Raw genomic sequence first — 14684 nt, 5'->3', positions numbered from 1 at the left:
TTCATGTGGAATATAATATACAATTAATTTATAACCTTATAGCTATAGTTCATCAACAACTCTGGTACCTGTACTATCATGGGACACATTGTTCTGAAAATTCATTTATTATGAAATTCATTTACTATGAAAACTGAGCAAGTGCAAATGGTTGGTCTGCATTGCTTACTGTTTACCTAAGTAGTGTAAGTTATTTAATAAAATACTAGTATTAAGGAGGAGATAATCTGTCTCATTCACTCTCACTACTTTTAAAGCAGCAGATTACCAAAAAATGATCAGGGAAAAATCTCCATGCTATTTGCAATATTTTAGGTTTTTTAATATATCCCTAAGATGATGGACAAAGTGAGCAGGGACAGTCTCATTCATCTTGGTATTGTCAAGGCCTAGTACACACTGCCTAATACAATACTGTTTAATGTTTCTCACATGGTTTATTCTTAATGCACCATTATTTGGAGCCAGTTAAAAAATATAAATTATAAATAAAGGCCAACCGTTTTTAAGAAAGTTCTTAAAAGCTATATAAAAAAGGAATACTTTAGCAGAAAAGAAAATTATCTCATAAAGAGAGCTGCTTATATCTGAAAGTGATGAGATGTACAAATGTATTTTTATAAGGGGGACAAGACGACTTATACATTAAATCTGTCTGGCAAGGTAATTTCAAGGAAAAAATGTCTTTTTAATATTTATATTTAAATAAATTTATATATATTTATAAGTTTATATATATTTCTGTATTTATATTTATGTATTTTATATATTTACATTTATGTATTATAAAATTTATGTATATTTTTATATATAATACATATACATATTTACATATTTTTGTATTATATATTTGTGTATTATATATTTATGTATTATAAATATATTTGTACATATATTTATATATTTATGTATTATAAAAATAAGTTTATATTTAAATAAATACATATTTATATTTAAGTAAATATATGTATATTTATTTATTAATTAAAGAGAGGGAGAGAGAGGGGAGTAAAGGGGCAGAGGAAGGGAGAGAATCTTAAGTAAGTTCCATGCCCAGCATAGAGCCTGACACAGGGCTCTATCTCACAACCCTGAGACCAGAGCCTAAACGGAAATCAAAGAGTCTGAAGAGTCTGATGTCACCCAGGCACCTCTCAAGGAAAAAGCATTTTTTTTTATTAAAGGTTTTATCCCTAGGTGGCTCAATCGGTTAAGTGGCCGACTCATGGTTTCAGCTCAGGTCATTATCTCAGGGTTCTGGGATAAGCCCCACGTCAGGCTCTGCACTCAGTGGAGAGTCTGATGGAGATTCTAGACTCTTTCTCTGCCCTTCCCCCTGAGCGTGCTCTCTCTCTCAATCTCAATCCCCCTCTAAAAAAAAAAAATAAGTCTTTAAAAAAAAAAAAAAAAAAAAGGATTTTATCCCTAAAACACAAGGACTATTTATCTTGCATTACCAAGATTTAAATATCTATATTTCTTGAATAGTTAAACTGTAGAAAGTATATTCATATAGAATACACTCGGCATTCAAAAGAAACTACTGAAACTACATAACAATTTGGATTCACCTCTAAGGCATTATAGTAAGTGAAAAAAGTCAATCTCCAAAGGTCACATACTATATGATTTCTTTTATATAAGATTTTCAAAGTGACAAAATTACGAGATCGAGATGAGATTTGTGGTTTCCAGGCATTAGGATTGGTGGGGGCCAGGGGAGCAGATGTGACAATAAAGCAGTAGCAGCACTAGGGAGCTATGACATTGGATTGTGTGGTGGTCACACAAACCCACACATGTGGGAAGTAAGAGGGGACCAGAGCATAGAAAGGATACAGTGTAGCAACATCAGTTTCCTAGTTTCCAGGTTGTATTAAAGCTATATAAGATGTAATCACTGGAAGAAACTGGGTGAAAGGGACTCAGAACCTCTCTAATCTATTTTACAACTTTCTCTAAATCTGAATTTTAAAATAAGAACATTTAAAAAGTATTTCTTATGAGTTCTTACTTATCAAAAGTTCTCAAATATGAAGTAGATGCAAGTCATATAAACATAACATGATTTTATTTTTAAAGGAGAGTGCTGGATTCCAGTGGAAGGAATAACCCATGGACAGACATCCTCTAGACCTACCTAAGACCGACATGCCAAGCATTTTGCCCTTTTTTGTTACTTTGATTTTGCCCACAGATACCTGAATACCAGTCTATTAAGGAAGGAACTCCTGACTCTGAAGACACTAGGAGCTGCCATTACTACCTGGGGCTCCTTCAAGTGGGGAGAAGAGAACACACTGACCTCAGCACCATGGGCTCCAGCGCCTGGGAGGCGAGGCGCTCAAACATGCGCTGCAAGGGGGGGTGCAGCGAGTGCTCCTCGTCAGCCAGCGCCGCACTGCACCGCTGCAGCAGCCGGGCGTGCAGACCCGCTTCACACATGACCTGCTGGTTTCTCTCCGTGTGCACCAGGGATTGCAAAATGGTTGCCACAGCGAGCTGAAGGTCCAGGGCATGCTAAAGGTAAAGAAATCCACGCCACCAGGGCATTCTTAGTAAAAAAACTGATCCTTCTTTCCCCTTTTAATAGGAGGTCTCTGTCTCTACACGGTTCAGATGAACTTCAGAGGAGTTCAGAAGCTGACTGGGAGTGACATGGCAACTCCAGAACTGAGCTAGGCAAGTTTGCTGGAAGCCTACCCAGCCGGACTCCACTCTCTCCTGTTTTCTGTATTAAGTGACTATATAACCAATAGTATTTTGATTTTTGTAGAAAAGGTGAATGCAAGGTCTTTTACATGATGGGTAACGACCCAGTTTAAAGGAAAGCCTATCATTTACATATGTGACCCTTTAGGCCTTAGAGGCCGTACACCATTTTAACAAATTAGTCACTAAAGCACAAATTCACCCAAACTCTTGAGTGCTATAAGTCAGAACAGATAAATAGCCTCGAAATGGTATCTTCAGTCATTATTCTTTCTGCACTATTTATTAGTAATTCCCACTGCCGAGCAGGACTTATGAGAATTACTTTAGCACCCGTCTTGGTTGCATTTGTGACAAATGAATTGTATTCTAAAAAATACATATCTATCTCACAAAGAAAGTTAAGACCTCAATTAAAAAATCTCATTTTTTTCCTTTTCTACTTTAGTATGTGGTATGGAATGGTTCCCTATCAGTCTGTCTTTCTTGGCTCAGTTTCCTTGATTATACAGTCATATTCATGTCCTTTCACTTATGAAAGATGGAGAGGAGCTAACATGTCCAAGCTTACTTCTGGCTGTGTTACCGATCCAACAGAGGCCAGCAGGTCCAGCATAGCAAGCATGGCTCCTGGATGGATGATGACGGCATCAGAACTCTGGAGAGACGTTGTGGCCACATGTAGTTTCAGGTCAGCAACATTTTTAGGAGGGTAAACAGGGGGAGTTGAAACAGAATGATATGCATGCCTACAGAAAAGAAAGAAGGGTAATTTAGCATCAAATTCCAATCAAATTCCCTGTTCAATTTTTTCATCTTTTGTTACCTTTATCCACTGACAAGCAAAACCTTTGTAATTCAATGCTGGGTTACAAAACACTTACAGGCTGGGATATAAAAGAGCAATATACTATCAATTCTTAATGAGTCAGGAATAAACAATTTAACTAATTCTTCTAGGCTCTGATATGTCTTTACCATTTGTTACCTGGATTGTTTCATTTAAGAAGTTGCTAAAATAGATCCTAAAAGTACTCATCACAAGGAAAACATTTTTTTCTTGTTATCTGTATGAGATTATGGATTTTTTCCCAAAGATTTTATTTATTTGTCAGAGAGAGAGAGCACACGCACAATCAGGGGAAGTGGGGGAGTGGCAGGCAGAGGGAGAAGCGGGCTCCTCATTGAGCAAGGAGCCTAAAGCAGGACTTGATCCCAGAATCCTGGGATCATGACCTGAGCTGAAGGCAGATGCTTAACTAACTGAGCTACCCAGGTGCACCATGAAAAAAAAAATTTTTTTTGAGAGACAGCACACATAAAAGCAAATAAGGGGGGAGGAGCAAAGGGGGAGAGGGAGAGAGAGAGAGAGAGAATGAATGACTCTCAAGCAGACTCTGTGCTGAGCCAGTATGCAGGCCTGATCCCACAATCCTGACATCATGACCTGAGCTGAAATCAAGAGAGACGATTAACTGACTGAGCCGCCCAGGCACCCTAAGATGCTGAATGCTAGCTAAACTTATTGTGGTAATCATTTTATAACATATGTAAGACAATCATTATGCTGTATAATTTAACTTATACAATGCTGTATGCCAATTATATCTCAGTAAAACTAGAAGAAAAAAAATGACACCTGTACTAGAAGATGCAGCAAACAGGTGAAAAATTATAGTGATCCAAAACTTTAGGTAAGGTAAAAGTTCTGATATAATGTGATAAGGATGTAAATGAAATCAAATTCTCCCTAGTAAGATTTTTTTTCTTTCTTTTCTTTCTTTCTTTTTTTAGAGGGTAGAGGATGGAAGGACAGAGGGAGAGAGAGAATCTCAAGCAGGTTCGATGCCCAGTGCGAGCCAGATGCAGGGCTCGATCTCACAACCCCAGGATCATGACCTGAGCCAAAATCAATAGTGAGGTGTTTAACCAACTGAGCCATCTAGGCGCCCCTTGATAAGATTTTTTTTTTTTTTTAATTACCTATGTGTTTGTAACCTTTCCTTATACCATGGGTAACATAATCGGGGACTAACAATATATAAGTGGCCTATTTTCTAACTGGGTCAATCAGTCAGGGTTGGTTAAGAATCTTGGCTACCTGACAGGAAGTAGTGTTAAGCATCAAGGAAGTTTTCCTTTAGCTTATTTGGAACTACAGTCACATTCTTTTGCATTACCCACTTACTGATGAAAATACTCATCACAATTTTTTAAAAACATAGAAGGCATATTTTACACAATAAGCTTCTATGAGGTAGAAAGCCTTGCTATATCCTGAACATAGCACATTTCTTCCCATCAATGATCTCCACTTTCTATTTCATACTACCCTTCTACAATTCATGAGTTTTGCACATTTTGTATCCTGGCACTAGAGAACAGATGCTCGTGGCTTCAGCCTATGGGAGCTCTTTGTTCCGATGAATTGGTTTTAGCATAATTTGTCTAATGCTGAGCTCTGTCTCTGAGAGCAGTGTGGTTTCAGCTCTCTGGCACAAGAGCAGCTTGGGAAACAGATGCTTTAAGTCAGTGATTCTGTAGCAAAGATTTGGCACGGCCACTTTTTTTTTTTTTAAAGTACCATTCTCTTTTTAACAGAGATTCTAGGAAAGTATTCAGCCTTACTTATAAAAAAAGCACGTGGGATCTTCCAGTTTATTTAAAGTTACCATGTCTTCCACCTACTCATTTTTTCAACTCTGGGTTTTTGTTTTGTTTCATTTTTTTTTCCTGCTGTTTTGTTCAGAAATATTTAATTTCTAAACTTACTAGGATAGATGTCTAAATGCTAATTATTATCAATAGGTATCCTCAACCTGTGCTGTTTTAATTCTATGAAATATTTTGACCCATCTAGAAAAAAAGATTATAGTGTAATAGGAATTTTCAACCATTAAGAAATTTCATAAAAACTGTTTTTCATTACACATAAAAAATAACTCAATTTGGAGAAAAACCCAATCCTACTTGTATATTTTAGTCATAGGCCTTCCAAAATTATTTGAGTTTCCAGATTTAATACGGACTGAACTTAAATTATGGATACACCCAGGAAGGAGCCTTTACGCCTTCGGAAACCAAACTCTTTACTAATTAATATATAGCTACTATAGTAGCAAATCTTTAAATCTTCCGTAAGATAACAATACTGGTATAAAAATTACATTCATTCTTCTCAAATCAGAAAAATTTTGCAAGCATTGCTTATTTATTAACTAAAATTAGGTCTATTTTAATAGGCATTATATAATATTATTAATATTTACTAAGTCACTTAGGTATCACTGCAGGTATTATCATTTTTTAAATTTAGAGATTACAATAAGCTTATTAAATGAATAATCCCAAGCAAGACCTAATCATTTACAAACATAGGATAAGACAACATTTCAAAATTTAACTTTGACTAAATTTTTAAAATTTATTTTATATCTATTTTTAAAACTTAGAGAAATTGTTACTTAATATTTCAACCTAAATTTTCATACACATTTAAGACTTACCTACCTCTCTGGGGAATATATTCTTGAATATTTAAATTCTGAATACCCTTTGCCTTAATTTCCACCAAGTATGAACAGGCACTGAGTAACAGATATCATGTTTGAATAGTAATACTACTAGCCATCTTTTCTTCCCCTCAGATATATTCTAGAGAGACTTGGTTTTTATTTTGTATTTTGTTTTCACTTCCGTAGCTCTGATTAAATACTGTTCAGCTATAATTCTGTTCCATTATTCTTTCTGAATCATGAATAATGATAAAAAGTATTACGAGTTTTAGTTTTCCAAATATAAGGTTTCTTAGGTTTTTGTCCCCAATTCTTAAAATAGAAAAGAATCTCTAGGAATTTATTTGCCAGACAAGTATCACCAACTCAAAACTTGCTTGTGTCTGAATACTCCACAAGCCATGAAACTAATACAATGTTGGTTTCTCCTTTTGCCAACAAAAACACATTTTGCCACAAGAAAAAGACACTGGAATAATTTGTTGAGATGTCCTAGAGATATTCTAATTCCAGAAGTTACTGTATTTGCATTTGAAAATAAAAACATTGTTTTATTAGCTTATGATTCTTATCACTCAGCAAAATGTAAGTAACCTGACCAGAATGGCAACCTGAAAATGTCAGTGTTGACCTTATTATTACGAGCAGTATTGGGAACCTCCTTGGGGTAAAACCAACCTGAAGGCCTAATTGGAATTCCATAGAAAAGATTCACTCAGCCAGGACTGCTGAGTCAGTAACCGTTTCCCCCTGAAGTAAAAAATATGGCATCATTCCATGTAGCTGTGATGCAAATGATGACAAAATGTTTTTGATCTAAGCCTTAAATAACTCTCTGTGAAATGGAATAAAATTTCCCCTTTGTCAAATTATCAGTTAAATAAATAGTAAGTTCTGATGGGTTTCCTTTCCATGTGTTCCCTTAATCTGTGAATTTCTACTGCAAGTATTTTATACTTTTTGGTTAATACTTAAAAATGGTTAAATGTTTTTAAACACAGCAATTTTTGTACCTTCATAATTTATGAACTCATAAAAGTGACTTTCAATAATTAGAACTATTTAGTAATTAAAATTATTTTTCTAATATCCAGTATATGGGATAGTGAACACATGTGAATTCTCAAACACAAAGAATACCTTTTACTGCATTTATTTTAGCAATAGAAAAATACACTACTTCAACTAAAAATGATTTTATAATTTCTTATATTAAAAACTGCTCTTAGAAAAACAAAAAAATAGTTTTAAAATACAAATATACTGAACAACACTAAATTCATGTAAGACTATTCCGAACTATTCCATGACTTATTGTCAGAAAATGAGCTCTAAGTCCTAGTGTAAAAATAAGAGAAAAAAGAAAATATAAAGTCCACCTATCTAATGAACATTACTACCATAATATATTGAAATACAGGACCTGTAACAAGTAGTTTCAATATAATAATTCCACTAATATTCAAATTACAAAATCTGAACAGAAATAAAATTAATTAACAACAGTTGAACCTCAGGATTCATTTTTAGAAAGCCGCAATGGAAGAATATATTAATATAAGACTGAAGGACTTGTACTTTGGTCATGACAAAAACTGGGAAAGGAATGGTATTGGTCCCAACTCTACAGGCTATGATCATTTTAAGCACAGGTTGCAAATGGAATCTTAAATGGATCTTAATTGTACTCTTGTCAATCACCTGCTGGTTCTTTATATTCATAAGCTTATATACAAGGTAGACTAGATGAGCTTTAAAAAGAGATGTACACAAAACCAATGAAAACAAGAGCTAGGATGGTTTTTTTAATTCATTTTTTTCAAAGGTTGGCCGTGACAAGTCTCCACAACAGCATCACATATCAACTGGTTGAACCTGATTGAGAAAATATGCAGCTCCTTTCCAGTGCTGTGATGTGCATTTTGGAGTAAAAGCAAAAACCGAAGAAGGATTCTTAGCATATTTAAAGTAAAAATAAATAAATAAATAAATAAAGTACTCTACTTAAAGAGGCACTAAGTCCTCACTTCTAAATTAACTTTAATAAGATATGCCTGCTCTAAAAGTAAAATGTATATTTTACTCTAAATAATAGAATCAGATGACAATATTCTAAATGTCCCTCATATCCTCATAGCATTAACGCAGTTTATCCTCATAAATATACTCAGAAGCTGACGATTCTAAAACCTAAAACCTAAAAAAAAAACAAATAGAAAGCCAAAAAAGTTTTATACAAAGCACAATCACCACATTAACATATAATTAAGCACAGACAAAAAAAAAAACCCACACAAGTAATGATTGACTTCTGTTATAAGATCAGTACCTTTTCCTGGACAAAGCTGGTGTACCCCAGGGAGAGGGGAGAGAAGACTCACTTGTCAGGCAAGGAGGGATCTGTTCTGCACGACTACAGACGACAAAACAGACAGGGCGGTTGAGAGAGGTTAGAAGAGAACACCAGGTTGGCAGCTGGTTAGTTTCACAAGAATTACCAGTAAAAGTGTAATAAGGAACATCCTCCATACTCCGCAGGAACGAGAAACAAGACTACAACACATGCACTGAGGGAAACAGGAAAGCATGCTTAAGGCAGATGCTTATCTATTCATGTTAACACTTAACACATTTGTTAAACAGAGTGCCGTAAGCCCTGTTTTTGACAAAGAAAACTAAAAATGAGGTATACTAACTAGGATAAGTAGAAAAGGGAAAAGAGGTTGAATCTAAATATAAAAAGTTCAATTTCAAACATCTTGTTCCTTGAATACTACACCGTACTATGCCTCTTTTAACAACATATATGCATTTTTATTTTCAAGATGTTAAAAATGGGAAAACAATTTTTCTTACGTTACCTGTATTTTCTTATCTAAATGGTTAGGTCTAAGAAATATTGTCAAGAAGCAAGAAATATTTCAGTAGATATTTCAAAGTAGATTATGGTAAAGGATATAAAACCCATTAGAAGCTCCATCTGAACAGAGTTACTTGCTTAACTTACAGGACAATAAAGAAACAATCCAGTTATTTTATGAGATAAAACTATGGCAGCTGTTAAAAGTGATAATGCCTAGGACAAATTAGCACCATGACCAATCTTACATTATTTTCAAAGTGAGAAAACACTTTAAGAACTGAAAACAAATGATTCTGGTAAAGTGGCACTCCTATGATCCCCTTAGAACCCTGGAATTCCCTCCTGATAGATTTTATCACAATATGTTGTCATTGTTTGTGTCTGTATTTAAGATAAGGGACGGCCATGTCTAAAGCCATCTTGTGCTTGACCCCTCAGGACTAGCACAATTAACACGGCATGCAGTAGGTGTTCGTTAAGGACTTAATAAAGGAATGAGTAAACAAATCTGAAAGACTCTCAAACTACCAACGTCTCTTATGGAGCAATATTCTTTTTCAAGGATTACAAAAATGTTGCGAATGATTAGGAATGCTGAAAATATATCATCTGTCTGGAAATACATATAATCATAACCACATTCCCCTACTGGTAACTAATATCAATAAGTCTTGATGTACCTAATGTTGAGAATAGAGGAAAAAGAGAACAATAGCAAACACCATCATTAAAGTAAACTTTATACAAACTTCCATTAAGTGCCTCAAGAGCTAACTGACCCTAGATTTACAAGTAAAACACAAATATTCACATTGAAAACCTTAACATCAGAGCAACAGTAAGATTCACAAATAAAGGGACAGATAAGCAAATAAGAGAAAAGATTCATTTTCATTTCCTTTCAGGTTAACTTATAATTCAAGCCTTAATGCTGAAGTCATACACAGCACACCCTTTAATTCAGAGCAAAGCCATACCTGTCAAAAGAATCTGTGGCTACTTTGTAGAGATAAATAAAGAGTTTACTGCAGTGCTGTAAAGTGGGTGACACTGTGTCCACCGAGATTACATCTTCCTCCAAAAGTCTTTGAAATGGCTGTGTGTTTGAGGGGAAGACATTCATGGGGCTTATTTTTCGTAGGTCTGAGAAGCAGCCAAGAAATCGAACGGCATCTGCCAACTTCTCATACTGAATCTCTGTTTTGAAGAAATGAGAGTTGGCTGGCTCATAGCGCATTGCCGCAGTCAATGTGCAGAACACAGTGTGGAGAAGTTCAAACACTTGATTCTGGTTCACTTTCTCCCAGCCATTCTTGGGTGGTGAGCTCAAAGACCTTTCCATAGCAACAAGCAAGGATGTAATGTACACAAATCCTCCAACTTTCCTAAAAACTGTTCTTGAACGATGGCTTTCTCGAAGGACTGATAGGAGGGCCTATAGGGGACGAGAAAAAACAAAGGATTTCCCTTATAATTAAAATTAAAGTACACGAATGTCAAGGGGGGGAATATCATTTCTATGGATATCTGATAGGAATGTTTTTGTCATTTCCCCATTAAGCAGCCCTATGAAGCATATCAAATATCTTACTAATTAAAAAATGACATATTACACAAAAATAGACATATAGATCAATGGAACTGAATAGAGAGTCCAGAAATAAACCCATGCTTATATGGTCAATTAATCTGTGACAAAGGAGACAGGAATATATGGACACTCTTGGCAACAAATGGTGCTGGGAAAAACAGACAGCCACATGGGAAAGAATTTAACTGGACCACTTTCTTACATCATACACAAAAATAAACTCAAAATGGATTAAAGACCTAACTGTGAAACCATAAACTCCTAAAAAACAAGCAAACAGGGACGCCTGGGTGGCTCAGTTGGTTAAGCAGCTGCCTTCGGCTCAGGTCATAATCCCAGCGTCCTGGGATCGAGTCCCACATTGGGCTCCTTGCTTGGCGGGGAGCCTGCTTCTCCCTCTGCCTCTGCCTGCCATTCTGTCTGCCTGTGCTCGCTCTCTCTCCCTCTCTCTCTGACAAATAAATAAAATCTTTAAAAAAAAAAACAACAAAAAAACAAGCAAACAAAAAAATCCCACAGGCAGTAATTTCTTTGACATCAGCTGTATAAACATTTTTCTAGATATGTCTCCTGAGGCCAGGGAAACAAAAGTAAAATTAAACTATGGGGCCTATACCAAAATTAAAAAGCTCTTGCACAGCAAAGGAACTCATCAACAAACAAAACAAAAAAACAACCTACTGAATGGGAAGGCTACATTTGCAAATGATTTATCTGATAAGGGGTTAATATCTAAAATACATAGAGAACTTATAAAACTCAACACCAAAAAAACAAAATTTTTAAATGGGTAGAAGACATAGACATTTTTCCGAAGAAGATACACAGATGGCCAAAAGACACATGAGAAGATGCTCAACATCGCCCATCATCAGGGACATACAAACCCAAACAATAATGAAGTATCATCTCACATCTGTCAGAAGGGCTAAAATAAAAAACACAAAGAATAAACTGTGGCAAGGATGTGGAAAAAAGGAAACTCTCGTGCACTGTTGGTGGGGATGCAAACTGGTGTAGCCACTATGAAAAACTGTATGGAGGTTCCTCCAAAAATTAAAAACAGAAATACCATATGATTCAATGATTCTACTACTGGGTACTTATGAAAAGAAAACAGAAGCACTAATTCAAAAAGATGTATGCACCCTTGTTTATTGCAGCATTATTTACAATAGTCAAGATATGGAAGCAACTTAAGTGTCCACTCATAGATGACTGGATAAATAAGACATGGTGTGTGTATATAATGGAATATCAATCATAACAAAGAGCTAGATTTTTCCATTTGCAACAACATGGATGGATCTAGAGAGTACAAGGACAAGTGAAATATGTTACAGAAAGACAAATACTGTAATTTATATGTGGAATTTAAGAAAGAAAACAAACAAATAAGAAAAAAGAGACAAACAAAAAGGGACTCTTAAATAAACTGGTAGTAGACAAACCATAAGAGACTCTTAAGCTCACAAAACAAACTGAGGGTTGCCGGAGGGAGGGGGGTAGGGAGAGGGTGGTGGGGTTATGGACATTGGGGAGGGTATGTGCTATGGTGAGTGCTGTGAAGAGTGTAAACCTGGCAATTCACAAACCTGTACCCCTGGGGCTTATAATACATTATATGTTAATAAAAAATTTTTAAAATTTTAAAAAAAGAAAAAGAAAGAAGACAAAATATATAAATAAATAAACTGGTAGTTGTCAAGGAGAGCTAGGTGGGGGATGGGTGAAACAGGTAACAGATTAAGAGTACACTTATGATGAACACTGAGCAATGTATGTAATTGTTGGATCATTATATTGTACATCTGAAACTAATGTAACACTGTATTTTAATTATACCTCAATTAAAAGATGTCATATTAAAGGCAGAAGATTGTGTTAGCAAACATTATCACATCATTCTTTCAGTAGACTAAGGCTAAATCCTGATGGAAAAGCTTTTACTTTGACGGATAATGACATCAATGAATTTGGTGATTTTTACAAAGTAATTGTATTAAATAAGCCAAATACATATTCTAGTATAATTTTACACAATCATGAACACTTATAACTGTGTGTGTATACAAACTGATTTATTCTAGAAAAGATACGAAGTCAGGGCAGCGAAGATCTGAAGTATTTCAATTCATATAACGTGACCATATCCTGATGCTCTGGAAAGAGGAGCAACTTCAGGGTACTTATTAGACATTCCTTCTTGCAAAATGAGTTAGAGTCTGATGACTGAAGGCATGCTCTTGCCCAGAAAAGCTGTAAGTACTATGAAATAAAACCTGAAGGAAACAAGTAAAACAATCTTGTAGAACTATTACTTACTTTCTGAACTGTCATGCTTTTACCTTAGTTGATAATTAAAAATCACATTATAAAATTAGCTGTATAAGGCACTTCTTCAAGTTGTGTACGTATTTAAACCTCTCCTTAAACCTACATGTTATGCACCATTATTGTCCACACTTCATACATGGTGGTTAAATGTGGTTCAATGTGGTTAATTAACTTGCCTAAGATTATACGGCTTACACAATGGCAAGGGGAGGATAGAAACCCAAACACAATGACGCCCCCACTCATGCATTTCACTATGACACTACTGGCCCAAGCGACAATCTGAAATCTGTTTGCTGACACAAGGGCTCCTTTTCTCTGCTTCAGCCACTGGAACACCATGGGTATTCTAATATTACTTAAGACACCATTTATAATGTTCCCAATCATTACATTTAAAAAGACCATTTTATTAAAATATCTCACATTTCTAATGGTATTTGAAGGGAAAGGCTAAATATTAATATATATAACTGTCCTTTTGAAATACACTGCTTCAGAAATTAAGATATGTACCAATGCCTTAATTATTTTAAAAGAAAGTATGCAATCTGTAGATATATACAAAAATCTAAAATACAATGCATTCCTTCCATTATTCTGCCAATAAATTTCCATTTTACCAGGATTTGACAGTACAGTTTCTCTATCTTGTCAAATTTAATTAACTGTACTTATACTTGCAATATCAACTTTTTTTTTTTCCTTTTTAAACATTTTACCATCTAGCCTGGAAATTAAATGCAAGGACTTGAGTCAGAATGCTTGGGTTGAAATTCTGATCTCAATGTTACAAAATGTTTTACCATGGTCAGCTACCTAACCTCCCTGTGTCTTGAGTTTTCGCTTGTATAAAATCGAGGCAATAATGATAACTTTCTTCACAGGAAGTACAAGTAAAGCTATTAGCAAAATGCCCGACATAAGCCCATGACCATCCTCATCTTCAAAAACACACAGGGGAGGGGCACATGGGTGGCTCAGTTGGTGAAGCAACTGCCTTTGGCTCAGGTCATGATCTTGGAGTCCCGGGAACAAGTCAGGCATCTGGCTCCCTACTCAGCAGGGATTTTGCTTCTCTCTCTGACTTCTCCCCTCTCATACTCCCTCTCTTAAGTTCTTTCTTTCTCTCTCTCTCAAAAAAAAGAAATAAAATCTTAAAAAACAAAAACAAAAACAAAACCACACTGGGGAAAACAGGACAAGTATTATTTTATATAGGAGGAAGGGTGAGTTCAGAGTCAAAGTAATATGCAGAAAACCATATTGCAGGTTGGAATTAGTATAAGGGTTAGAAAAACAGTGCTTATCAAAGCTGAGTCTAATCGTCTGTATTATATAGATCTGGGTAAGTTCCCCTCCTACTACCTTCCAACTGGAACTGTCCTGGCACTCTGATATCATCATAGCATCCGCTCAGTATCTGAAAACTTTCAATACTGTGAATAATTGAATATGCTGCTTCAATCAATAATTAATGATCAGTAGCAGATGCCAAAGTTACAATGCGATATTGATGGTAGGTGGTTAATTAGACAAAAACGTCAGATATATATGTACATATATATATATATATATATATACATATCTTTAATATTTTAATTTGTGAGAGAGACAGAGAACACAAGCAGGGGGAGCGGCAGGCAGAGGGAGAAGCAGGCTCTCT

General features: G+C 35.4%; 1 protein-coding gene across 3 annotated transcripts in view; it reads right to left on the bottom strand.

Annotated features, from left to right (window-relative positions):
• Positions 1-14684, bottom strand: part of LOC111154820 (WD repeat and FYVE domain containing 3) — a 243510-nt gene that overhangs the window by 114067 nt on the left and 114759 nt on the right. For 2 of the 3 annotated variants that reach the window (XM_022514756.1, XM_022514763.1), the window contains exons 1-3: positions 10068-10494; positions 3284-3461; positions 2306-2520 (exon numbers count right to left, since the gene is read on the bottom strand). In XM_022514756.1, coding sequence (XP_022370464.1) covers positions 2306-2520; positions 3284-3461; positions 10068-10432 — 758 coding nt within the window. In that variant the 5' untranslated portion in view covers positions 10433-10494. Of the gene's footprint in view, positions 1-2305; positions 2521-3283; positions 3462-8556; positions 8641-10067; positions 10526-14684 lie in introns of those variants that run through there. The other variant, XM_022514747.1, reaches the window with a different exon arrangement.

Source organism: Enhydra lutris, unplaced genomic scaffold (genome assembly GCF_002288905.1).
Source record: "Enhydra lutris kenyoni isolate GAN:26980312 unplaced genomic scaffold, ASM228890v2 scaffoldscaffold3, whole genome shotgun sequence".
Taxonomy (NCBI): Eukaryota; Metazoa; Chordata; class Mammalia; order Carnivora; family Mustelidae; genus Enhydra; species Enhydra lutris.
The sequence above is the reverse complement of the archived record's forward strand: the minus strand, read 5'-3'. Positions and strand labels throughout refer to the sequence as shown.